The 26,170-nt window shown below is 42.0% G+C and overlaps 2 protein-coding genes across 4 annotated transcripts; one reads left to right on the top strand and one right to left on the bottom strand.

Moving 5' to 3' along the window:
* The first annotated feature begins 106 nt into the window (after positions 1-106).
* ercc2 (excision repair cross-complementation group 2) lies at positions 107-13,725 on the top strand. Of its 2 annotated transcripts, XM_076111964.1 has the most exons (24): positions 107-266; positions 653-752; positions 1,178-1,255; positions 1,412-1,474; positions 1,632-1,745; positions 1,989-2,105; positions 2,825-2,941; positions 3,072-3,195; positions 4,107-4,203; positions 5,068-5,201; positions 5,280-5,448; positions 5,613-5,731; positions 6,073-6,142; positions 6,853-6,922; positions 7,001-7,102; positions 7,318-7,381; positions 7,548-7,669; positions 7,895-7,987; positions 8,337-8,409; positions 8,536-8,606; positions 8,961-9,104; positions 9,230-9,373; positions 10,383-10,477; positions 13,363-13,725. In XM_076111964.1, the coding sequence occupies exons 1-23, from the start codon at positions 262-264 to the stop codon at positions 10,473-10,475; spliced, it is 2,283 nt and encodes a 760-aa protein (XP_075968079.1). In that variant the 5' UTR covers positions 107-261; the 3' UTR covers positions 10,476-10,477; positions 13,363-13,725. The 2 variants fall into 2 exon arrangements, with proteins under 2 accessions (XP_075968079.1, XP_075968078.1); XM_076111963.1 differs by lacking the exon at positions 13,363-13,725 and having other exon boundaries at positions 10,383-11,308.
* Positions 11,467-25,578, bottom strand: klc3 (kinesin light chain 3). 2 transcript variants are annotated; one of them, XM_076111966.1, is made up of 15 exons: positions 25,538-25,578; positions 25,352-25,412; positions 23,740-23,988; positions 22,992-23,057; positions 22,362-22,526; positions 21,290-21,365; positions 19,344-19,489; positions 19,143-19,225; positions 18,345-18,432; positions 18,018-18,119; positions 17,646-17,819; positions 16,920-17,019; positions 15,483-15,663; positions 15,235-15,301; positions 11,467-13,516 (listed from the first exon to the last, which is right to left on the bottom strand). In XM_076111966.1, exons 3-15 carry the CDS (start codon positions 23,947-23,949, stop codon positions 13,433-13,435), a joined length of 1,542 nt encoding a protein of 513 aa, XP_075968081.1. In that variant the 5' UTR covers positions 23,950-23,988; positions 25,352-25,412; positions 25,538-25,578; the 3' UTR covers positions 11,467-13,432. The 2 variants fall into 2 exon arrangements, with proteins under 2 accessions (XP_075968081.1, XP_075968080.1); XM_076111965.1 differs by having other exon boundaries at positions 25,352-25,565.
* Between the last annotated feature and the right edge of the window lie 592 nt (positions 25,579-26,170).

Raw genomic sequence — 26,170 nt, 5'->3', positions numbered from 1 at the left:
TATTCCTCTTTACACTAAATGTTCTGTTATCCCGCGTCAGTCCACTAGGTGGCGGTAACGCGCCTCTAAACGGGTTTGCCAACCGCCAATAAACACCGAAGAAGAAGATGTCGAAGACGCAGACGAAGATAGAAGAAGAAGAAGTCGCTTCATCCCTGCAGCGTGTCTGTTGTTTTCTTACCCCAAAGTTATAAATGACGACGTATAAACAGCGAAAGTGACTGAAGAAGAAGAGCAGCGTCTGCTACACGTTCTGCAAACATGAAGTTAGTGTTTCTATCACGACAGTAAAAGAAAGAGACTGTTGATGTTGTTGCTAGCTTGATTACATCACCACCAACCATAACTAGATACATTAGCTGACATGATTTAGCTAAAGTAACATTAAACCCGACACTCACAGCTGCAGTTTATTCCGGAGATCATCTTGAAGTCAGTCTGTGTATTCGTGTAATGAGCATCAGCTGGGAATGACGGAGCCTGGTTAGCTTAGCTTCATAGACATTCGTTCACTTTGTAACTGCTACACGAAGCTAGCATCGCTGCGGTGCTGTTACACACACACACACACACACATCGTTGCAAGGAGGCAGCATGTCTCTCTGCTCTCAGTGTGCAGCGTGTCAGAAGTCACTTATTGTTGTTGTTGTAGGCTCAACATCGAGGGTCTGCTGGTGTATTTTCCGTATGACTACATCTATCCGGAGCAGTACTCCTACATGCTCGAGCTGAAGAGGACTCTGGATGCCAAGGTGGGTCGTGTTTATGTGTCGCTCAGTGTATTTTACAAGATGCAGTAAATCCAGTGGGATTAAAGGTAGTTTTGTAGCTGGGTTCGTTCTGCACATTGTTTTACTTCTCGTACTTTAAGTACATGTTGCTGATAGTACTTGCATAGTTTTACTTTAGGTTCTGAATGCAGAACTCTCACCTTTAGATTTGTATTTCTCACAGTGTGGTATTAGTACTTTTACTTAAGTAAAGGATCTGAATACTTCCTCTGCTGTGTCACTACCGTGGGGAGCGGATTAGACGTGGACACATTTGAGTTTGTCTCTTAGCAACTGGTGACAAATTAACCAAAGGACGCAGTTAAAATGATTTTCAGTTTTTGTTTTCTACTGCGTCAATGAGAGGACAGCTACACAGCGTTAACTTTATGTGTGTTTGTGTTCAGGGTCATGGAGTCCTGGAGATGCCATCGGGAACCGGGAAGACCATCTCTCTGCTGTCTCTCATTGTTGCCTACCAAAAGGTGAGTTTAGCTGCGTTCATGGGACTCCTTGTCGCTTCCCAACAGCCGATGTCACATGAACACTTTTCAATCTCTCTCTCTCTCTCTCTCTCTCTGTCTCTCTGTCTGTCTGTCTGTCTGTCTGTCTGTCTCTCTCTCTGTCTCTGTCTCTCTCAGGCCTTTCCTTTGGAAGTGACCAAGCTAATATACTGCTCCAGAACAGTTCCAGAGATCGAGAAGGCGAGTCAATGTCAACTCCAATTTTGTATCCTATCTTACGTTCCCTACTGCTTAGAAATGTTTAAAGTTGAAAGGAAACAGTAAAAGACATTCGAGAAACATTTAAAATAAGGCTTGAGATGACTTATGTCGTATATTTGATCCGCTGTCTGATCAGGTCGTGGAGGAGCTGCGGAAGTTGATGGAGTATTATTCCAAGCAAACTGGAGAGAGCAACAACGTCCTGGCTCTCGCCCTCTCCTCCAGGAAAAACCTCTGCATCCACCCAGAGGTACGAACAACCACCGCGCCGCCAAATCAGGACCTCACAGACAACACGGGACACAGCACGAACGCACACTTAGCGCTGTCTGACGATTTATCTTACACAGTCCCAAGCTCTCTGTTTTGTGTCTGATGTATTTAGACATCATGAGGTTCAGGCCTCTGCTGGGAGGAAACTTTAGTAACTGGACCTCTTTGTATTTTAGTTGGCCTAAAGGAGTAAATGTATCCGTCGTCTGCTCCTATCCAGGTGAGCGCTCTGCGCTTCGGTAAGGAGGTTGATGGGAAGTGCCACACACTGACGGCGTCGTACATCCGCGCACAGCGCCACAGCGACCCCGACCTGCCCATGTGTCGCTTTTATGAGGTAAGAAGTCGCCTGAATGCTTCCGGTGCTAACAATATAAGTGACAGCACCTCATCGCAAAATAACATCACTCACAGATGATACCTAACAATGTAAGTGAGTGTTATTATGTGTTCAAATTGTAGTGTTACACTTAAAGATAACGATAAACCGGTTAGTTTGAAGCCTCATTATTTGTACCTGAAGATGTTTTTTTACCTTTACTAGAGCCTACAGAGGGTTTACACAGTATCATAAACATGCTGAGACAAACACCGCCTCGAGTGCCGTCAGAGGCGATTCAATGTAATGTTTTGAGGGTATAGTTTGAGAAATCGTGTTGTCGTATGAGTTTGCATTAGCAAGAAAATAGAAAATCAAAGTGTCAGAACTTTGGAGTGGGAAGCTCAAATATTGTAATATTAAGGAGACTTATTAGTCATTTATGGATAATGTTCTATAGTGGAGCTAACGGGTTAAACACTAGCACACTAGGTCATTTAGCTAATTAGTGTATCGTCTTATGGATTGACTACAAATGCTTTTGCTCATGGCAGTTCTGTATTATTTGGGGTCGGTGGTGTTGCCAACCGTTTTTTGACTTAACTCTTTATCTTCGAGTAAAGCTCTCCAGCAGGTGCAGACTCTGCTGTACTGTTACATCAGAGTCGATGTGATTCCTCTCGGCTGTCGTGCACGTGTCTGTCTGCCGCTCTCGTCACTCTGGTTCGTGTTCGCAGGATTTCGATGCGGTCGGCCGACAGGTGCCTCTCCCCGCTGGCATCTACAACCTCGACGACCTGAAGGACTTCGGCAGGAGGAAAGGCTGGTGTCCTTATTATCTGGCTCGCTACTCGGTACGTCACACTGCACACGAATGTAAATAATCTGACACAGTCGCTCTTGACTGAAAACATCTCATAATACTTTAAGATGGGTCACAACGGTTGGTGTTGTATGTCTCACATTGTCTGTGTGTCCTCTCAGCTCCTGCATGCCAACATTGTGGTGTACAGTTACCACTACCTGCTGGACCCCAAGATAGCGGACCTGGTGTCCAAAGAGCTGTGCAAGAAGTCCGTCGTGGTGTTTGACGAGGCTCATAATATCGGTGAGGAGATGATTTGGTGCAATCAAATGAATTGATTACGTAACAGTTGAAATAACCCAGACAACATTTTTCACAAAACTGCACAATTCTTAATTTTTCAACACTGTACATATTTTCATAGTTTATTTTCACATTGTTATTGTAAATGTTTCTGTTCTCTAATGAATGTTTCCTGACCTTCCAGTGCTTACCTTTTTATTTGTATTTCTCTTGCACCAAAACATCAAAGCAAGTTCCTCGTATGTAAAAACCTACTTCTGAAATTTAAAGATAATTATTGTATTAAAGTAAAGGAATAAGATAAGTCTTCATTGAGCTGCACAAAGACAAATACGATCAGATACACAGAGAGTAAATAATAATATACTATATAATATACAAGAGCAGATCAAGAGCAAGTCAACAAGTCTGTTTATATGTAAAATGATATAATGTGATTAAGTAATGACACTTAGTGTTGTCTGTATTAATATTGCATATAATATAAATATAATATATCATATCAAGTAGTATGACATATATTCAAGTAATAAGTTATGATATAGCACTGAATGTAAGAAATAAGGTGCAATGTAATAATATATATGATATTTAGTATTGTACAGCAGTATAACAGAATATTTGATATGATAGAGTAGAATAATACAACACGTGTGTGTCGTGGAGCCTCTTGCTTTTTATTCAGCGACCACGTTCAGCCACACAGAGCACCTGAGAGAAATATAGATATTTATTCTTAACCCATTATTTGCGATTGAGCACACCTTTACTGTCTTAAATGACGTTTATGATGAAATGAATCGTTCTATTATCGATGATTGATCATAATCAACGGGCACACTCGATGCACAGAGGACTCGTGGGAGGAGCTCTAATCTTTCTCGTCATGTCGCCTCTTTTCGTCTCCTCAGACAATGTGTGCATCGACTCCATGAGTGTGAACATCACCAGACGAACACTTGACCGCTGCCAGACCAATGTGGAGACTCTTCAGAGCACCATACAGAAGTAAGAGCCCTCTGAATGACTCGGCACACCGTTGACCTGTGGGCATGAAAGAGCTCGCCTACTGTTACTGACTGCAAAGATCCCGGAGCATAAACATGTCCTGATTGGGTTTATGTTATAAAATCTCTTCCCTGTGATTCATTCATCTTCTTCATTTATTGCTACATAATCGCTCATGTTGCGTTTTATTCCTTTTGTTGTAATGAGGTTTTGTGCAAGTGTTTAACTTCAAGTGATTCCTGAAATATAAGACACAGATGAGGAGAAAACCTTCGATACTAACGTGAACATTTTAAGGAAACCTCAACTCAGACTTTCAGGAAAAGCTTAATTTAGGGTGTTTTTTCTAAGCGGTGAGACTCGCTGGATCATGTACCCGTCAGTCAGTAAACCGACCAATCAGCGTCCTGTGAGGAGCTACTGGCAGCTACGGGGCACTGAAGGCCTTTATCGACGCAAACGATGTTTTCTTTCCTCTTTGATTGACAGATGGTTCATCCAATCACCTGCCATGTGTTTTTTTGAAGTGCCTGCCCTTTTCCAAACAGTTTCCAGTGACTGCTGGTTCCAGTTTCCAGTGACTGCTGCTTCATTATTTCAAAGGCTGATCCAGGCTATGAGAATGTTTCACAATTTGTAGAATAGTTTTGCATTTTTCTCTTTGTTGAAAAGAGAAAAATGAAAAAGAGAAATAATTTTGATGAACGTATTTATTTGCCAGTTAATCAGATCTACAGGTAACACAAATCCACTCTGTTTATTTCAAGTGAGGAATGATTACATGTTTGGATGTATCCGTTATTTCCACATGGAGTGCATCAACTTCCTGTTGTCATCTCTGCCCCGCCCCCTGCTGTCTGATAGGATAAAGGAGACGGACGCTGCCAAACTGAAGATGGAGTACAGGCGACTAGTAGAGGGGCTGAAAGAAGCCAATGTTGCCAGGGAAACGGACGTCTACCTGTCAAATCCCGTGTTACCAGATGAAGTCCTTAAAGGTACGGTCGTCAAATAAATCATTTTTTATCCCTTCATTGAGTTTCAGAGTGAATTCATTGCTGCTTTCTTCTCTTCAGAGGCGGTCCCTGGTAGCATTCGCACAGCAGAGCACTTTGTTGGTTTCCTGAAGCGTTTCCTGGAGTATCTGAAGTCCCGTCTGAGAGTGCATCACGTTGTACAGGAGAGCACCCCGCAGTTCCTTAAAGACATATTCGACAAAGTCTGCATCGACCGCAAGCCTCTGAGGTCAGTGTCTCTGAAATCTGTGATTCCTCAGATGATCATGTACTCACTCTCTTCCTCATTCGCTCAATCACTTCTTTACTCGCTTGTTCCCTCATTTCCTGGGCACAGCCTCATTTGGACACATGTTGTCCTCCCTCACCTTTGTCCCCTCTGTGTGTCTCCAGGTTTTGTGCAGAGCGGTTGCAGTCGTTACTACGGACTCTGGAGATTGCAGACATCGCAGACTTCTCAGCTGTTACTCTCATCTCTAACTTTGCTACCCTGGTCAGCACCTACAGCCAAGGTATTACAACTGTATCTTTATTATTATCATCTCCGTCAGGAGAATCAATTGACGTCCTTACTTTCGTCCGTGAGTGACTGTGCACCTCTGTGTCTGTCCGCGGCTAATCTCGCATTCTGCAGAATGTTTGAGGGGTATGGCTGCATGCTGAAGGGTCTCATGCAGACATACCTGGCAGAGATCTGCAGTCTTAATGTGTGGCAGAAGTCACATTTAGTTTCTTATGTTTATGTTTATTTTCTGTCATTTTTTAAAGTAAAACATTGTTTGTTCGGTTTTTAAATCCTCTTGTCTGTAATTTTATAGTTCATTAAACATTTCTTCTCTCCGTCTGTCTGAAGGTTTTACTATAATCATTGAGCCCTTTGAAGACAGAACTCCAACCATCGCTAACCCTGTGCTGCACTTCAGGTGGGCTGAAATACACAGATATAGTTGTTAAAGTAGGGAAGCGTCTTTGATTATTGTCTCTTTGGTGCTGTCCCTCAACACGAGCAAATCCGTTTGACTAATGATTAGTGGTCAACAGATGTGTTTTTCAATGGCTAATATTTGAGAGCAAGGCGACTGATGGCCAATATGTTTTTTTTGCATCTGATCAAATACAACAATTTGATAAATTTATCAAAAGTGCTTAAATGAACATCTACTTAACACTGACATTGTGTCTTTATGCTGAAGTAGAGCTACACTCTGCAGTGCACTTATCTTATATAAAATAATAAATAAATGTCTACAGGTGCAGAAAACAAAATTTTCACAAAAAAAGGTATAATTTTAGTGCAATTAAGAACATAATTTATCAGCAGACGGCAGCTTCTCCTCGTTTCTGTAAACTTGCATTAGAATAAAATAAAAAAAGCAAAGTTTGTTGAATGGCCTGTCCTCGTGTTCATTCCTCAACAGCCACACTGAGAAACAAAGCTGTCCGCTGACATTTCTTCTTATTGGGCCTCATGAGCGCAGGCATCTGCTGAATATCTCAAAATGGCCTCTACTACTACAACTACTAATGGTTGTCTAATGGTTGTCTAATGGTTGTGGAAGGCTAACGCAGGACTAAACCTGTGTGATGAAACGTCAGGTTAACATGTTCTGATCTGTCTTTGTTCCTCTCTCAGCTGTATGGACCCGTCTATCGCCATCAAACCTGTTTTTCAAAGATTTCAGTCCGTCATCATCACCTCGGGGGTAAGTTGGTATCTCACCACTCGTGGGCGGCGGTGTGTATTGTAACCTGATGAATCTCCTTCTGTTTGACCTCCTCAGACTCTCTCTCCTCTGGACATCTATCCCCGGATCCTTGACTTCCGCCCCGTTACCATGGCGTCCTTCACCATGACGCTGGCACGGACCTGCCTTTGTCCTCTGGTGTGTAACTACTCACACACACACACTCACACACACACACACACACACACACACTGTTGTGATTTGCAGAAGGAATTACGGAACCAGATGAGGGATGAAATCGACTGATTGTGACATAAAAACACAGCATCACATTTCTACACTTTTATATTCTATATATTGATACGGAGTTGTTCTTTAATAATCTCGTTCTTCCTCTTGTTTGTCCCACACAGATAGTTGGCAGAGGAAACGATCAGGTGGCCCTGAGCTCAAAGTTTGAGACCAGAGAAGACTTTGGTGAGTAGAGATATGTCGAATGTATCGCATTACATCGCCATAGATATAAAACAACATGTTTATTTGGAGAGTTTCAACTACGACATGTTTTGTCTTTTTCAGGACAAAATCATTTTTTTTTCTTTTTTCCCAAATACGTCGTCCATTTTTCTTTTTTTGTTTCCAGCTGTGATTCGTAACTATGGCAACCTACTCCTAGAGATGTCTGCGATCGTTCCCGACGGCATCGTGGCGTTCTTCACCAGCTACGTGTACATGGAGAACATAGTGGCGTCCTGGTATGAACAGGTCAGTGTGTGGACAGACGCAGCACACACACACACACACACACACACACACACACACCTGCTTCTTTTAAAGATGGATCCTAAGTTATCTTCTCACTTATAACCATAATACCACCACTGATGATGTTTAAAATGTTTGCATCATTGAAACGGAATACTGTTTGCATCAGCATGCATTCTGGGTAAGTTGTTGCATCCATGAGTTTTTGTACACGTTTGTTTGCAGGGTATCCTGGAGAACATCCAGAGGAACAAGTTGATCTTCATTGAGACTCCGGATGCTGCAGAGACGAGCATGGCCCTGGAGAAATACCACGAGGTCACTTTACACATATTATTATTATTATTATTATTATTATTATTATTCATGTCACAGACATCGGTAATTGGGATGTGAAAATGGACGACACAATGTCTCTGATTGTTACATTTAGCATCAGCATTGCTGTAAAGGAATTAAAAATCCAAAATAATCGGTTCAATATGATATAAAACTGAGAAAAAAAGGAAATTGCTAAATGATTAATTGATTATTGTCAAAAGAGTTGATCGTTGCAGCTCTAAGAAAGAAACAAAAGCAAAGTCACGGTAATGTTTCATCTTCTTCTGTCCTGGTGGGTCTCAGACGTCTGACCTCTGACCTTTCTGCGTGTCTCTCTGCTCTTCAGGCGTGTGAGAACGGCAGAGGAGCCATCCTGCTGTCGGTGGCGAGAGGAAAGGTGTCTGAAGGAATAGATTTTGGTACGCGACACACTGCTTTATGGTTACAGACTAAATACAGATTTAGTGAATGCTTCTCCTTTAGTCGGGCAGTTTGTCGAGTTCCTCAAAATAGTCACTTTCAATCTTGTTCTGTTTTCTGTTCAGTGCACCATTTTGGCCGGGCGGTCATCATGTTCGGAGTGCCTTATGTTTACACACAGAGCCGCATCCTGAAGGTCAGAACTCACTCACATTACACAATCCTCCACATTTACATTACAACCAATACTGTGTTCATGGCTTGTACCATGTGACTCAAGTCAGTTAGTCAAAGTCTCGGTGCATGTCCCAAGTCACTTTTTCTTGAGCAAGTGAAGTCACTAAGTCACTAAGCAAAATCTGCTCACTACAGAATGAACTGAATGAGTGAACAAGGGAGTGATTTCACTTCACTATATAATATTCATGCACGGATGCTCGTGTATGAACGTTCTCAATTGAAATGCCCTTTGTCCTCAGTCTGACCACTCAGTCTTTACTGCCGTCGCTCTGTCCTCAGCTTTACGTTCTCTCTGACTCGTGTGTTTCAGGCTCGTCTGGAGTACCTTCGCGATCAGTTTCAGATCCGAGAGAACGACTTCCTGACGTTTGACGCCATGCGTCACGCCGCCCAGTGTGTGGGCAGAGCCATCCGAGGCAAGACCGACTACGGACTCATGATCTTCGCCGACAAGGTGCGTGATGTCCTCCGGCAGAAACAACACACCTAGAAACCGTCTTTAGATTTCAGCTTTGAAGTAGCTTCACTGGAGCAGTTGGTGGTTTCATTGAGTGAGACGACTCCCTCTCCCGTCCGCAGCGTTACGCCCGAGCAGACAAACGTGGGAAGCTGCCTCGCTGGATTCAGGAGCACATCACCGACGGCAGTCTGAACCTCACCGTGGACGAGGCCGTCCAGCTCTCCAAGCACTTCCTGAGACAGATGGCTCAGCCGTTCAGACAGGTACGCCCGCCAAGCACCACACGAGTCCACCATCTGTGCCTCACGTTTATATACCTGTGCAGCTATCCCGCGTTGTTAACTAAAGGACATTTAAAAGCAAAACTAATAAAAAGATAAAAATATTAATTGCAAAAGTAACATAGCAAGTTTAAACCAGAAGTTGGGATGTAAAGATGTTTGATTTTAGTTTGCTACAATTAAATTATCTCATGATTGCGACAGTGTTTTCTTGAAATCTCAAAATGATAATTTTACAGCATAATCAGATGTATAAACCATGTTCTTGTGATCACAGAATAAATATTTCATGATCTTTGTGAGATGCAAAAAGTCCAGAGAGGCCATGTGTGCAGTCTGCACTTCAGTGCCTCTTGTGTCTACAGGACATTTTCATCAACGGGTTGAATGAATACTTTGGCCGATATGAATAATTATCAGGTTTTTTGAGCTGCTGCAGGAAAATCATTTCTAACATTGGCTGAGATGGAATAAACAGAGTGAAAAAGCTTTTGATACAATAACTCAAGTTAACTTGGCCAGTGTTTAGCAGCCACTTGTGTTTATGCCTCGTGCCGTGACTGGAGGCATTATGTTTGGGCCGTCCGTCTGGAGGAACTGATATTGTGAGGTCAAAGGTCATTTTGACCTCACAAAGCAGGTTTCGTTAGACGTTTGTGTGACGGTCATAACTAAGAAGATAAAACGATGAAGGGATGTCATTTTGGACAGATATGGATGTAAACTGCGTCATCGGTAATTCTAGTACAGAGCAAGTAAAAAGCCTGCGTTCAACAGACCACAGCTTCACACTGTGTCCTATTATTACTGTGAGCTGCAGAGCAAACAGGATGATTCACTAGAGGTCCTCAGCAGGCTGAAGAGTGATGTAGCAAGACACAGAGTTGTTGACCAGACAGTGTTTGATCACCTTCTTGGTATCCTGATGTTGACCTCACTCTGTCTCTGTCTCTCACACACACCCTCTCTCTGTCTCTGTCTGTCTCTCCAGGAGGACCAGCTGGGTCTGTCTCTGTTGACTTTCGAGCAGCTGCAGTCAGAAGAGATGCTGAAGAAAATCAGTCAGATCGCTCACCAGACCTGAAGGTGACATAAATACACTGCGTGTACAATGTCATCACCCGTTACAGTGACATCAAGGGAGCTGAGTTCAATTGAACCCGTCTGCAGTGCTCGGTGTACGGAGTTCACCAGGACAGTTACAGTAGATATGTGTCAGAGAGTGTTGGTCATCACCAGCAGGATGAACCTCTTTACCTCTTCTTTCTCTTTGTGGTGAACAAACCATGAACCGTATTTAAAACACATGTTGGCCCAGCTCTGGTGGTTACAGTGATGATTTCAGACGGGATAACTGTCACTCAGTGTACCGTAATTACACAGCACCAAAGGTCTGAGCCTCTGTATTTCAGGACACACACACACACACACACACAGAGAAGAAGTCTACAGAATATTTAGCACCACAGCTCTTTAAATGTGCTTCATGTGTCAGTTCCTCAGCTTGAGCTGAGTTCCCAGTTGCAGCTGTTTGTTTCCCATCATCCATCATCCATTGGAAGTAGTACAGGCTTCTATTTCAGCTCGATGCTGCTAAAACTTCATTATAGATAATACATACATCATACATTTACCATCAACAGTGACATTCCTCTCCACGGTGCCGAATTTCCACTTCTGACACATATCGTGCGGATACGTACACAAGACGAGTAGTGTTGACGTGTGAACAGCCGTCACCGACGGGTCACATGTTCATCTGTGGGTGTAACGTCGGTCCAGATAGCGTCTGTCATACAGACAGGACGACTGGTCCTTTCTTTTGCTGCTGCAGCTGTACACTCACATTTTATACTGAACTTTTGTATCTGTTTTTCAACCAGGAAGTTTGAATATAAATGTTTGTTTTGAACAGTTGACTTGAGTTCTTCTTCTTATGAGCGAGGCCTTTCCATCCCGGCCCGTCTTCAGGGAATAAATGAACAATCTGACTTTATAGTAGCTGTTCAAGCAGAAAGGTGAAGATGATACTAAGACATAAACCACAAAGCAATAACTACAGGCAAACACTCGTATAGTTTTAACAGCGTATTGTAATTTATTTCAGCTCAAGTTTTCAAATATAAAATAGAAAGATTCATATTTACCAGAATAAAGACGGCATCAGGAGATGTCGTCCATGTTCTACACGTGTTTATATGTAACAGTCTGACAGTGTTTCATGAACACACTGTGGTCTCTACATTGAACCAGCAGATACAGTTCTCCATCCTGGAAAACTAAGATTCACAGAATGTTTGAATAAAAAACAAAATTAAATGGAAGATTGAGTTTTGTGGGAAACAAATCCCCGAGGATTCGGTGGTAACATTTTCATGGAGCAAGATTTCCTAGCTGCACTCATCTTATTTTGAACATTGTTGAGGATTAAAGGAGTTTTAAAATGATAGTTATTTAATGCTCTGTCTGCGTAGCAACATAGAAATTACTTTGTTCACGTCATGAGTTTCAAGTAATTATTACAAATTCAAAGAGCACACATAAACCTGTCACATCAAAAGCTGGTTTAATGTATAATAGTCAGTTGTGGAGCGTAGATGAAATAGACACTAATGTGGGCGACCTCTGCTCAAAATTGCTATTTCTACCCCTATGGGTCAGATGACTGCAAAACTCTTTGTATCTCTGGTTGAGCTGCGACGTGTTTGACTGTCTTCACAGGTTCACCACTAACTTTGTGTCTCAGCTTGTATACAGCGTGCTGAGACATCTGTGGCTTCACAGTCGTCCACAGAGCGGCTTTGAGGAGATGGTTCAACTGTGAAGTCTTCGTTCAACTGAGTCATTTAAGGAAAATGTTGTCAATTATGTGCAAACGATAAGCTGAACATTGTCCAGAATGCCCCAATACAAAGCCAAAATGTGCAACATTGACTCAGGCACAACAATAACTCAGGGAATCCAGATATCTTAAAACAATTTTCTGAATCAAATGTTAACAACTCACAATGTGACAAATACATAACTGAGTGTTGATTGATTTACTACAGGCTGATTGTCCTCGACCAACAGATCTGTTGATTAAATCAACAGATCTGTGAAACTGAGTTTCTCCACAAAAGCACACTTTAAACATTGTTCACCAGAGATTGGCTCATAACTTCTTTGAACATGAGTCATTCAGCACGAGGCCGTCCTAGTTTGATTGAGCAGAACATATATTAACTTGTGATAAGTATCTTTTAGCACTATGAAAAGAGATCATAAATAAATAATTTGAATATAAATTTGCAAAAATATCCATCTTTTAGGAATAGTACCATCTACCATCGAGTCAGATATGTGCGTTCATTTTGTTCAGCTGGTGTTTGTGTTTTAAAGTTGGTCCTTAATCGGTCATTTCATTCCCGTCATGTGGAACGACTAAACTGAACTGTCACAGAACAGCTCACGTAAACAGTTTTATGATTCGCTTTGACGGCATCGTATGAGTGGCCTGCACGTTGTAAAGGCAAAACACATCTAAAGAAGTTTAACTTCAGCTTTACGTCTCCGTCTTAAACCAACTGTAACATTTACGGTTTCATAGTTGTGCAATTTCACATCCCTGCTTCTCAAGAGAATTCAAACAGATTAAAAAGTAATCTGTAACGTCAATCTGCTGATTAATCTTCAGCAGATTGACGTTGTAAAACAGTGTTCTTTAAAGTAGTCGAACATGATTTATTTTCTTTAACTTCTGAGGACACTGAGCTCGTTTCTAACATGAATCCAGGAAGAAGGAATGATATTGAATTTCAAGTGAACAGGAAGGAAAGCTTATAGTGCAATATGTAATGTCAAAGCGTGTGACCACAGCGTCCTACTGGTTGTTTGGAGACGCTTCCTCAATGGCCATGAAAACATTCATTTCTTATTTCTTTTTCAAATGAGGGATAGTGAATAAATGAGATGTCTCCGTTTTCCTTAAGGTGACTCAAAGTGGGGCATCCACGGTGGTGTCGGATACCTTTGTGAACATCTTCCCGGGTAATGTGTGCGTTAGCTGGAACCACCGAGTGAACCTCTTCTCGTCAGGCTCTGTGTGCTGGAGCTCAGGCCTCGAACGTCCGTCAAGCAGCTCGACTGAGGAACAGGAAACAGACACAGTGGAGGTTAACGAGGGAGAGTCTTTCCACATACTTTAGTCAGTGGTTTTACTTCTTTTCGACATACTGTACTATGACTTTCATAGCACACTGTAATTTGACTTTATTAAGACTTTTTTGCCATATTGTACTTTGGCTTTTTTCATTTTTTTAATAAACCATACTAAAACTTCACAAGTTTTTCCAAATTATTTTATCGATCACTGATAATGCTCCATTGTGAACAACAAATCCGCTAAAATTAGCAGAAGCGGTAATTAAAGTTAGCCGTTAGCTGGCAAAACACCTTCTTGGTTAAACAGCAGAGCAACATGTGTACCAACTAACTTCGTCAGACACACAGGCCTATAACATTGTAATTCATTCCCATGCATCCTGTGACTGCAGTGACCGACAGCACAGAGGCGCTCCCTACCACAGTCCTGCTTATAGGAGCCAGCAGCAGATTTACATTATTGTGAGTTCAAGCTCCACTCAGTGAAACCGAGGTAACGGTGAATTAAAGCGTTATCAGGATGTGTTCAAATGTAGTATTTGACGGGAAACGTATGTAATGATAGAGAAGAAAGTAGATATTACAGAGAGAGTTACGACCTGTTAAACTATCTCCATAATATATAGTTAGAACTACTAATTCCCCAAAAAATGTTCAAAGCAAATATTTTAATAAAAACAAAGTAATTTATTTCCTAATCCTTTGAATTGTGTTTTATGCAAATAACCACCATAGACGAGTAAAAGGACAACATTTAGAATCTGACATTTTTTGTCCAATTTTCTAAATCTCTGTTGCTTTAATTTATCTATTAATAGGCCGACATTCTCCAAGTAAGTCTGGCTATCAGGCTGCTTTCCCTGAATCTTTTTGACATATTATACTAAGAGTTTTCTGAGTAGGCCAATATAATACATTGTTAAAAATATCTCATGGCATACTGTACTAAGACGGCATTGAACTATGACATACTATACTATTGTACTATAATATTTTTTGGAAATACTGTATATGATGATATAATTTCATGGCACACAATACTTGTGAGATACTATACTAAACACCTACTACCTACTTTCCTATGCTATGCTATAATATAGCATGTTTCTTTAAGGCATACTATACTATGTGTGTGTGTTTTATGGATTTGGTTTCGCTCGTGTGCATCACTTGCATCACTCTGACCAATGCAAGATTTATTAGTCGCTCAAATCTTTTCCCTGTGCTTAGTCACCACACCTACCTGGGTTAGGTTACATTGATACAGTGGTCCAATGTGTTAGTTTAGCTGTAATACGATCACTGTAATGTGTTGCTAATGTAACTGGTTAGGACTCAAAGTGGCGATTAGGGTCATAAAGTGTATGAAAAGGGTCTGAGAAGGTTTTAGATTGTTTCCTTATTATACTTACATACTTCACATGCAGGACGTTGCCTGTAGTGGAGTATCTTTACATTGTGCCACTTTTACTTAAGTGAAATATCTGAATACTTCCTCCACCACTGATCATATTAATGGAAAACGTGTTTGATAACAATCCATGAAATACATTCACAGGAAGTAAATCTAAATAGTGATGAGCAGAAACATCACAACAATAAGCATTTAGCACCAAATAAACCACTGAATTGAAAAGCGTGAGTACTGTATGTGCACGTCATCACTGTTAGACTGATCTGATCACCACCGGTCTGCTCACCTGGGCCCCGTCCTGACTCTCTATGGCTCCAACATTCAACACATTCAGAGACTTTGCCCTCTTCATCCTGAAAACACCACAGAATATCATATCATACATACCGTTTTATAAAAGGACATAGTCCAATCAAACACACACTAAACGTCTACAATCTCAGTTTTACTGATTTGAAAATGGTGAAATCCTCCTGGTTCCTGCTACAGTTGGACGTACGGTGGGGGATTAACACCTTCGTAACAGAATATTACCCAGCATTCCTCGGGGTAGTTTCCTCCATGCCGACTCCTCTCAGCTTGCGGACCAGTTTCTCGCTGCTTCTGCGAATGGACTCTCTGAGTTTGGTGAAAGAGCCGCTGCGCTTCAGGTTACTGAGTTCATCTTGTCCGGAGCCACCGTCTTCTGCACCGGACCAGCTGGGACGACCGTCGCCTGTCGTACAGACAGACGGACAACAAAAAGGTGCATGAACATACAGAATGCACCTTCGGACACACACAGAAGTACATCATGGTGCACTTTAACTGATGCAAAATGAGGTGTTTACTTTAGCATCTAGATGTATTTTTCGCCGTTTAAGTGAGACTATGAATCTTTGGAGAAAAGTTGACTTCATGAGCAATTAAGCTCCCTCAGCTCAGTAAACTCAGAGGTAGTGTTGCTAAAGCCCTACTTGCTCTGGTGTGACCAGAGGACGACTGAGAGTAATGTCTGCAAACTTGCCAATTTGCTGACTTTTCTCTACTCGTGCTACATCACATCACCTTAAGCCTTGAGTTCTTTTATCAATCTGTCTATTTCGGTGTTGTTTGTAAAATGTAAGTTAAGATGGACGGCTCGTCTACTGAAAACCAAATCTACCATCGAGTACAAATGAAGTAACCTGATCATTCAAAAGCTTTAAGGAAAAGAGCCTCTCCACAGACCACATCATCGTGCACATACAGCGAGAGCGCGTACAAAAGGTTGAAGTTATGAACAAAATATATCTGTAATACATTAGTTTGACAATATTTGCCTGTTTTCACTTCCAATGCAGTGGTTTTAGATCATATGGTAAAGTAGGTCCCTTGTGGTCGTGCACTCATTACCTCATCTGTTTATTTGAAGAACTACAAAACCCCCTTTTTGCCTAAATAAAAATGATTGAAGTCTGAACTCAGTGAAGACTTTATCTTATTAGTTATACAGATGACAAACTGCATAATTTGCAATTATTAAAAGGTAATAAATCGCAATATATACGTTAGTGAAATACTCAGCATATCACAATAAGATGGCATCATCTCCCTCGCTGCTTCTAATGAAGCCTGAAGGGTGCGTCATGGGCCGAGGGAGAGACAATTACACTTTGGAATGGATGCGAAATCACGAGGCAGATACACAAATCATTTTTCACTTTCGTTAACATTGCGAGATACTGTCAAATAATCCTTGTCAAAATCAATGGTACACCTCTTAGTGTCCAGTAGACGATAGTTAATAGTGGCAAAACAATACATATGATGACTCCATGCCTGTAACGATCCACATCCACGGGTACCACATCATTTCCCCAAAGTTTCATTAAAATCATTGTAAAATACAGCATGTGGAGGCAGACATGTAATAAACCAGAAGGATAAGCCTACATCAAAATATATAATAACTCTGCAGTAAAACAACAACAAAAACAAACACTTTTGCACCTTCTACAGATCCAAACTCCTTTTCATGCGCTCTGGTCAGAATCTCTTTGTAGAGGGCTTCAGCTTGTCTGTATTTGCCCTGTTTCAGATAGCACGACGCCTGAGGAGCAACAAAGACAACAAAGGAACAACAAAGACACAACAAAGGAACAACAAAGACACAACAAAGGAGCAACAAAGACACAACAAAGGAACAACAAAGACACAACAAAGGAGCAACAAAGACACAACAAAGGAACAACAAAGACACAACAAAGGAACAACAAAGGAGCAACAAAGACACAACAAAGGAACAACAAAGACACAACAAAGGAGCAACAAAGACACAACAAAGGAGCAACAAAGACACAACAAAGGAACAACAAAGACACAACAAAGGAGCAACAAAGACACAACAAAGGAACAACAAAGACACAACAAAGGAGCAACAAAGACACAACAAAGGAGCAACAAAGACACAACAAAGGAACAACAAAGACACAGGGAAGTAGAAGAAAGAGAAGATTTCAGTGAGGAGAGAAAAACAACAACAACATTTTGCAGCATTCACACTTCACATTTATAACAAAGAAAAGAAGAAAGAATTTACAAAAACTTTCTCCATTGTAAGAACTTATAGTTTACGATTTGTCATCTCCTTTGTGACGATCTTGACCGTGATGATTTGACGGCGGACAGCGGGCACATTTGACAGAAACCAGACCCGACATCAAGGCGTCCGCTCACCAAGTTGTTCTTGGTCTTGGCCACGTTGGCGTCGTCTGGGCCCAGCTTGCTCTGGTAGATGTGCAGAGCGCGTTCGTAGTACTGCTCCACCTCCTGGTACTTCCCTTGGTTCTGACACAGCAGAGCCAGGTTGTTCAGCTGCTTGGCCACATCTGGGTGGTCTGTACCCAGAACCTGAGATACAGAAACAAAATACATTATTCTTTCAATAATTACAGTATGGAACACGGACGACATATAAGACGTAACAACAGCGATACAACACTTTAAAAATACTTATACTGTTTTAAGTTATAGTCCTGTATTCAAAACATTACTGTTTTAATCTAAAATCTAACTTTAACTACTGTAACCTTGCGTGTATTCTCTCACTTTCTCTCTGATCTCCAGAGCTCTTTTACACAGCGGCTCTGCTTCCTTGTATTTCCCTCGTTTCCCATAAAGCACTGCCAGGTTGTTGAGCGTTGCTGCCACCTGCACAAACACACAAACACACACAACGCACGTTACATACCAAGTCTCATAAACCACACTAAAAACCTTAAATATATGATATTTTTGGGGTAATATCAACAGGCAGCGCACCCGGAAACCAAATGAGCCGGAGGCTGAAATACCTAGAGCTTAGTTGAGGAATGTGTGTGTGTGTGTGTGTGTGTGGTCAGACTGCAGCTGGTCTATCAAAGGAGGCTAACTTACAGCCGGATGGTCCATTCCGAGAGTTTTCTCTCTGATCGCCAGCGCGTCATTCAGCAGGTTGGCTGCCTCTTTGTATTTGTTCTGATCTCTGTAGAGAAAAACACGTCACACCGTTCGTCACCTCAAATCAAATGTTTCACACAAAATCACTGTTGTGTTGAATCGTGTTCTTCATTCCCGCTCATTTTATTTCAGAGAGAGTTTTAAGGTTATAGAAGATGTTTAGAACAATACATTATCCAGTGACGTAGACAAAGTGTGGAGACATTTGTCAGATCTAACAACCTCAAACTTCAGTTAAAGTTTTATGAATTAATTTGCTCAATATCGATCAATACCACAAATATATTGTTTTTCTGTCACCTCTGCCTCACAAACATTCCACCACAGACTACCTACTATATCTTGCCAAACACACGGGTCATGTCCATCCCTGTGATTTTGGGTCAAATTTCTTTTATTTTGTTTTTCAGCCTCTTTCTTAATTGCATTGGCAATTAAGAAAGAACGCTTTGTCAGCATTTTGGGAGCCAATTCAGGAGGCTTATCTCGCTACACAGTAGGGAGACCCATTCTGAACCGGAGCAGAGTATCATATAAACATAAATAGTCTCACATAATATAATACATATTTAATACAAACATTAAATAGAATAATATTTTTATACAAGCAGATGTTACGCAGAGCCGTGACATCATAACGGGGGATAATGTCAGTGAAATACAGACTCCTGTTTTAATGTGTCGTATGAAACAGAATCTCATGAGGTCCTCAGGTAATATTATGACTGGTCTCACCTGTACACCAGCGCCAGTATATTCAGCATGGTGGCTACGTCTGGGTGGGTGTGGCCTGAGGACTTCTCCAGGTCTTCCAAAGCCTGGTGAGACATTGAAACAAGGCGTTTGATCTGGACATAATGGTTCATATGCTCTCGTTGGGCAAACGGTTCTCAGCTACTATGCAGGGGACCAGTTGGAGGCGAACGCCGCTCTCACCTGTTTACAGAGCGGCACAGCGACCTCGTATCGACCCTGGGACGCGTACTGGATGACCAGGTTGTGGAGGGTTCGGAGGCGGGCGGGAATCTCGTAGCCGCCCTGCTGGGCTGCGGTTGCTGCACTGCTGTGGTGAGGCTGCGACACTGAACAGCAACAAACAGACAAATGTACAGAATTTGATACGAGTGTGGACTTGATGTAAGCAATCGATTGCAAGTTTGAGTCACATTTCATTAAAGTAAGTCAATGAATTAAATCAGATGCATTAAAGCTGGGGTTGGTAATCTTCAAGAAGACTTTGTTATAGCTGCAGAAATGATCTTTACATCCCGACAGCAACCAATTAACAAACTGATTGTGTAAACACATTTAGCTGGATGAGAAAATCATGTTAATTAGAGAGATTTGCAAAGAATCTACCCATAAACAGTGAGGTTGAGCTCATTATGAGGGTTAAAACAGGGGAAACCACATCGACATTAGAAGTCAGTTCACCCAAATTACTAAAACATTTCCCCACCAGTGGTTTCTACCCATGCAGTCTCACTGTCTGAGCTTCTTCCACAATCCTGACAAAATCAAGGTGACTGGAGATTCTTTTGTGATGAAGCTAACCCACTGATATGTGACCTTCCTTCATTTAGACCAGGGGTCTCAAACTCATTTTCACTCCGGGCCACATCAGCATCATGTTTCCCTCAAAGGGCCGGTTGTAACTGTAAGACTGTATAACTGTAACTACTCCTAACATATTGTTAAATAACTGTCTCTGCATTTGATTATTGTTTATTCAAGTGTAAAAATATTGTACATGCAGTTATATGAATGTAAAATGATATTTAAGCACATTTCTGTTATTATAACTTAAATCATTTTAAGTTAGGGTTAAGAAACCCACATTACTCTATCAAAGATCAAACTATTAAAGAAAATAACAACGACAAATATCAAACACAAGTTATTACATTAACTTTGTTCAAAGCTATTTTTGTCACCTCTCTGCATCACTAATGTCCCCGTCGTCGTCCCGTGCATGGCAGCTACATCCAAGAGCTCCTCACTGAGATCAGGTCTTATAAACATGGATAGATGCTCTGTGTCCGTGTTGTCTGTGCTTTCATCAACAGCTAATGAAGAAGACGAGTACCTGCTCGTCTCTTAGCTAGCCGTGTTGTTAGATTGCTGCTAGTTCCTGAACTCGGTCTGCGATGGTGTTTCTTCACAAACTGACATTTGTAAAAGTCTGTATCTGGTCGGAGCTCACCTGCTCACACACCTTTAGCAGCACTGGGCTGTAGCTTCTGTAAATATATTCTGCTGTGATTGCAGTCTGCCTTTTAATTCTCGGACAATTTGATGTTTTTCTTGGAGGCTAAATTTAGCTCCGTGTTTGGTGTCAAAATGCCGACGTGAATTATATTCCTTCATCACCGACACGCATCATAACACAGAAGACAGACCCGTTTTTCTCCTTGAAGCACAAACATGTATTCACTTTCCCATCTTTCATTACATTTTCTTCCCTCTGCATCAATTGTTCTCTTCTTGGACATTTTGGGATTATTTGCCGATCTTTTTCAACTCAATCACTTGTTGGAAAACCTCTTTACGGGCTGTTCCCTCTCCTGTCCACCTGTTGTGATAGTTTCAATGTCGGTACACAGACAACATGCTATCTCATAATTTCAACTTTCTATCTCATAATTTCGACCATGGGGATACTTTTATTTTCAAGTCTAACTTTTAATTTCTTTTCCAAAATAAAAAATAAAAAATCTTTTTTTTTTTTTTTTTTGCTGGCGGATTCGCGGGCCACATAAAATGACGCGGCGGGCCGGATTCGGCCCGCGGGCCTTGAGTTTGACACGTGTGATTTAGACCAACCTTTCCTTGAGAATGTCACATTTATGCTGGGAATGATAAAAAGCACATTAAAGTCTTACTCTGCGACTGCTCCTCGTCCTCGGTAGGAAAGAGGTCATCCAGAGACTCTTTGGTGGAAGACGCATCTTTGTCGTCCTGAAGTGAGACACAAACACACTCAGCAAGCGCTAATAAATCCACTGTAAGATACCCGACCAGCACCAAATATTTACAGACAGATATTTCCCTCATGGAGACCAAACCACAGCTAAAGGCAAGTCTAACGGATGTGTTAATAGGTAACGGTTTCCAACAACAACACATCAGCCATATCGACTGGGGTGATACGGTGACAGGCTGTGTGTGTCAGCTTGGTGTGGAGTTGTTCTGTACCCTAGAGGCCCACAGAGACAATAGGCTCGTTCGAGATGAGCAGCTCCTCGCCTGAAGAGTGGACGAGAGCAGCCGGCAGCAGCAAGGGGCGTTGGAAAAAAAAAAAAAAAAAACTGCGGTCAAGTCGGACAGTTTTCAGCTGCCTTCAAAGAATCAACAGGAAGTCACAGAAACAGTTACTTCCTGTTAGATCCAATCTGTAGGCTACTTGTAGTTTACAGACCTCGTTTAGATTTATTCATCAGCTCTTCGATCTGGTGATGACCATCATGGATTGGGTCATGCAGTCATTGGGTCATGCAGTCATTGGGTCATGCAGTCGGTGGAGAGCAACTGCCGCGTCTGGCTCTAAAACCTGCGGCCCAATCCCGTGAGGTAATCGTTGACCACGTGTTCATGACGTCAGAGCAAGTCGGACACGAATCTAACCGGCATGCATTGAGCGGCGATCGCCTGTGATCAATTCTGGCTCATCTCAAACGAGCCTAATTACTGCAGCTTTAAGAACCAGTTTCAAAGTCGACTGTCCTGACTACACCGACTAAATACCTTTCTTCGGTTGTAACTGAAGTACGTTCAAATTTCCGCCTGGTTTCCCTGAAGACATACAGAAACATCCAGATGTCTTTTTTTCCCCACATCTGATTCTTTGTGAAGCCCTAACTGGCTGGTGATGTAGGGAGAGCAAACTCTTCCTACATACACACACACACACACACACACACATTTGCGTTAGCGTGTTTTTGTTGGTCTCCTCACCAGCTGCGGCTCCTCCAGGTCGTATTTGCGTATGGACGACATGAACTGCAGGTGTCTGTTCTGCTCCTCGAGGGTGACCACCTCCTGCTCTCGGTCCTGCAGCCGCTGCTGAGCACCGGCCAGCTCGTCCCTCAACCACTGGTTCTCCTGACAGAGACGACGCACCTGAGGAGGACACGAAGAAAGAGAAGGAGGAGGCGACAAAGTAGGGGGAGGAAAATAATAAGAAAGGGGAGTGGGGGAGAGAAAGGAAGAAGAAAGGAACGAGGAAAGGAAAGCAGATGGTGGAGAGGGGAAGGAAATGAAGGAGGGAGGAAAAGATGGAGAATTGATAAAATGACATGAGGGAGGACAGGAAAGACGAAGGACAGAGAGGGAAAAGGAAGAGAGGAATGAGTAGTTGGAGGTGAAGGAAGAGGCAGAGTAAAGGAGGACAAAGGTGAAAGGAGGTAGGAAAATAAGTAGTCGTGGGTTATGAGGAGAGTATGAAGAAGGAGGATTTCAGTGAGCATAAGTTTCTTTAGGGTCAAAAAAACACAATGAAGGATTTAACGACGTCTCCCATCTACTCGACTCGTTTACCTCTTCAGTTATTCTTCTCTTTTTCTAACGCGTCCTGCAGAAACTCACCTGAGCACGCTGCTTCTGTTTCTCCGCCTCCAGGGAACCCAGATGAGCCGACAACGCCATCATCACCTGGAGGGACGGGAGACAACTGAAACATCACGTGGGAAATGCCTTGTACTACACTAACATGTCATCATTCACCCATTCACACACTGAGGACAGGGGCAACCATGAGAACTAACTAACATTCATACCATATGTGTCTTGCCCAAGGACACATCGACAGGAACTAGCGGAGCCGGAGATCGAACCACTGAGCCACAGTTGATGTACAGATGATGATGTACAGATGTCATTTCTGCACTCATTAATCCTAAATCCAACTTTTACTTGAAAATGTTTTCTTTGTACTTGTGTACCTTTAATGCGCCTCCTCTTTGAATTGCTTGAGTGATGAAAACAACACCTTATAAAGTTGATATTGCAAAGTTGCCTATTGACACGTCCAGATGAAATGTAGCAACATCAGCACTCCCCTGGAGTCGTTTGTCTGGGTAGCTGAAGAATATACGTCCAGTATTCACGCTCCTTTTAGCTGCTCTGCTTTGGTCTCCACCAACTCCTGAGAAAAAACCTTCTGTCTCTTCAGCTGCTAAATGCTTCACTATGTCCACCAGCAAGTGGCTAACTGGGCCCCGTCTGTGATTTGGTGCCCAGCGGGTAGCGTACGGTGGGTTTTTAAACATCTGTATCACAGATAACAGCTGCCTGCTAAAGCAGTTGAGTGAATACTACTTCTAATACTGCGTACCTGGGCCTCGCTCAGCCCCAGCTCTATCCTCTCCAGTGATTGGCGGATGATGCCGCTCTTCTCCTGCTCCACGCTGCTGCTCTCTGGCGCCGCCCGGCTCTCCATCGCCTCCTGCAGGTTCTCCAGCAGACTGCGGTTCTCTCCTCTCAGCGCCTCCAGCCCGGCGATCACCTGCTGAGTGTTGCACAGGATCTCCTCCGCCGACAACATGGCTCCAGCTATGAGGATCCTCCTCTCACAGCAACTGACCTGGGAACAGCACAAAGAGGACGTACACATAAATAGTAGAAGAAGTGATTATTGTGGCTCTTGTAGTAGTGGAAGTAAAAGGAGCAGTAGAGGTCGAAGCAGTAAAAGCATGTGGTATCAGTACAAATAGTAGACTATTTAAGATCAGTGGTCGATAGTAGTAGAAGTAATACAATAGTAAAAGTGGCAGATGTACTGTAGTAGTGGCATAGAAGTAGTATTAGAAGCAGTACAAGTACCACTACAGTAGTAGTATTAGTAGAAGCGGCATACCATTAGCACTAGTAGCAGCAGCACAAGTACTAGTAGAAGAATTAGTAGCAGTAGTTGTAATAGTGTCAGTATAAGTAGTGGTATATTCAACAGCTGTAGTAATATATAATAGTAATGGAAGAGGTAGTGGTAAAAGCAGTGGTAGTATTGGTAGTCATGACATAGTTGTAGTAGAGTAGCAGAAGCAGCAGTACGAGTACTCGTAGATGTAGTACTAATAGTAGTAGCAGTATTAGTTATTGCAGTAGAAGTACTGTACCAGTAGACCACTCTCCCAGAGTATGAATATTGTTTTTTTTTGGCACATTCTCTGCATGCAAGCCAACTTTAAATTATACCAGCAAACAATTCTCGATTGAAGTATTTCAAAGTCAGTACACTGTTCTTTTGATATGAACTTGGCTTTAACTTGTACTTGTTCTGCAGGCTGCAAGTTATTGTTGATTTCACTCATTAACTTCACTTCAATCTCATAATTAATGTAAATGTATGGAGATGGATAAAGATGATCAAGACATGGCTTCTGCCCAATATTTGAAATTCAATACTTTTGTCTCATAGACAGTAACAAGAAAATGGTAAAGACAATACTAACTGGCAGCAACTTTACTAAACACACACACGTGATGGTTTTTAGTTTCCTCTTTTCTGAGAGAAGTGGGTATATGGGTGGTTATGTTGAAGTACATGCATAGGAGCAGACCGTTTACGACTGTACAACAATACAAAACGATAACCAACGTGTTGTTTTCTTAACATTAAGCGTTGAAATGTATGAAAACAAACAGTCTCCATATGTTGCGTCTACTGTGGGCGGCGCTACAGGCCTCAGGGTGTGTTTACTCACATGTCAGGAATAATGTATTTTTAGTCAAACTTAAACCCAACACAAGCTTCTCTGATATAATGACGACTGCGTCACATTACGAGATATTTCTGTTCATTCTTTGGTGAACAATCATCGGCTGTACTAAACAACACAGAAACGCTTCTCAAAGGATGTGAATTACTCTCAGGAACACGATGTAAACACACCGGCGAACAGGCTTCATCTGACATTAACGTGAACAAAAAGTTATTTATAGCCTACCTGCTAAATCCAGGCTCCGGCGGCGTGGTTTCGTCTCGTTGTCCACTCTGACCTATTGTTACTATTGTTATTTGGAAAGCGGAACTTGTCACGTACAGCGGAACATTTCTGCTTACAGTAGTGTTTACTTTATTAACTGTTGAACAGGTGGGACAGTAAGAAACTATATAACTGTAAATGATTCACCTGCTGCCTCCTCGGCTCTCAGCTCCTCCTCTCATCACAGACACATTAGCATTAAGCTAGCATAACAACACATCCAACTTCCGGCTCTCACCTTCAAAGTAAAACAAGTCTTCTGCAGATATTGGTGCATTTTACTACTGCATTATGTATAGACTGTCTAATAGGTATGGCTGCTCTATCTTGCCACCAGTAATTGTTCACCAAATCCGAGAGTGACAATACATTACAGGTGTCAGTCTTCAACTTACAGCTTTAATATTTTAACTTTAACTTAACGTGTTAATGGGCCGTTTATCCTACAGTGTGAAAACAACAATATGGGATGACGGCACGGCTCACAACTACATAAGCAGTAAAAGTAACTGTGAAATACATAAATTATTCTAGGTTTTGTGCAATAACATTACAGATATGTCTAACTTACATAGAACGCGACAGGTTTATCCCCTCGTTATATTACATTAAAAAAAACACAACGCTTTTATTTTGAAGGCAAATTATCATGACTTCCTGCATCTGTCCAGATATGTGCGAGTGAATTGACCATGCAGTAGAGGAGCAGCTTACCTGATCCCATATTTCCCACCATACACCGCGGCACCGGAGCTGGCCGTGATGTCCTGCCCGGGACAA

Source organism: Anarhichas minor, unplaced genomic scaffold (assembly GCF_050575085.1).
Source record: "Anarhichas minor isolate MPS153535 unplaced genomic scaffold, ASM5057508v1 ptg000046l, whole genome shotgun sequence".
Taxonomy (NCBI): domain Eukaryota; kingdom Metazoa; phylum Chordata; class Actinopteri; order Perciformes; family Anarhichadidae; genus Anarhichas; species Anarhichas minor.
This window is presented reverse-complemented; position numbering and strand designations above follow the sequence as displayed.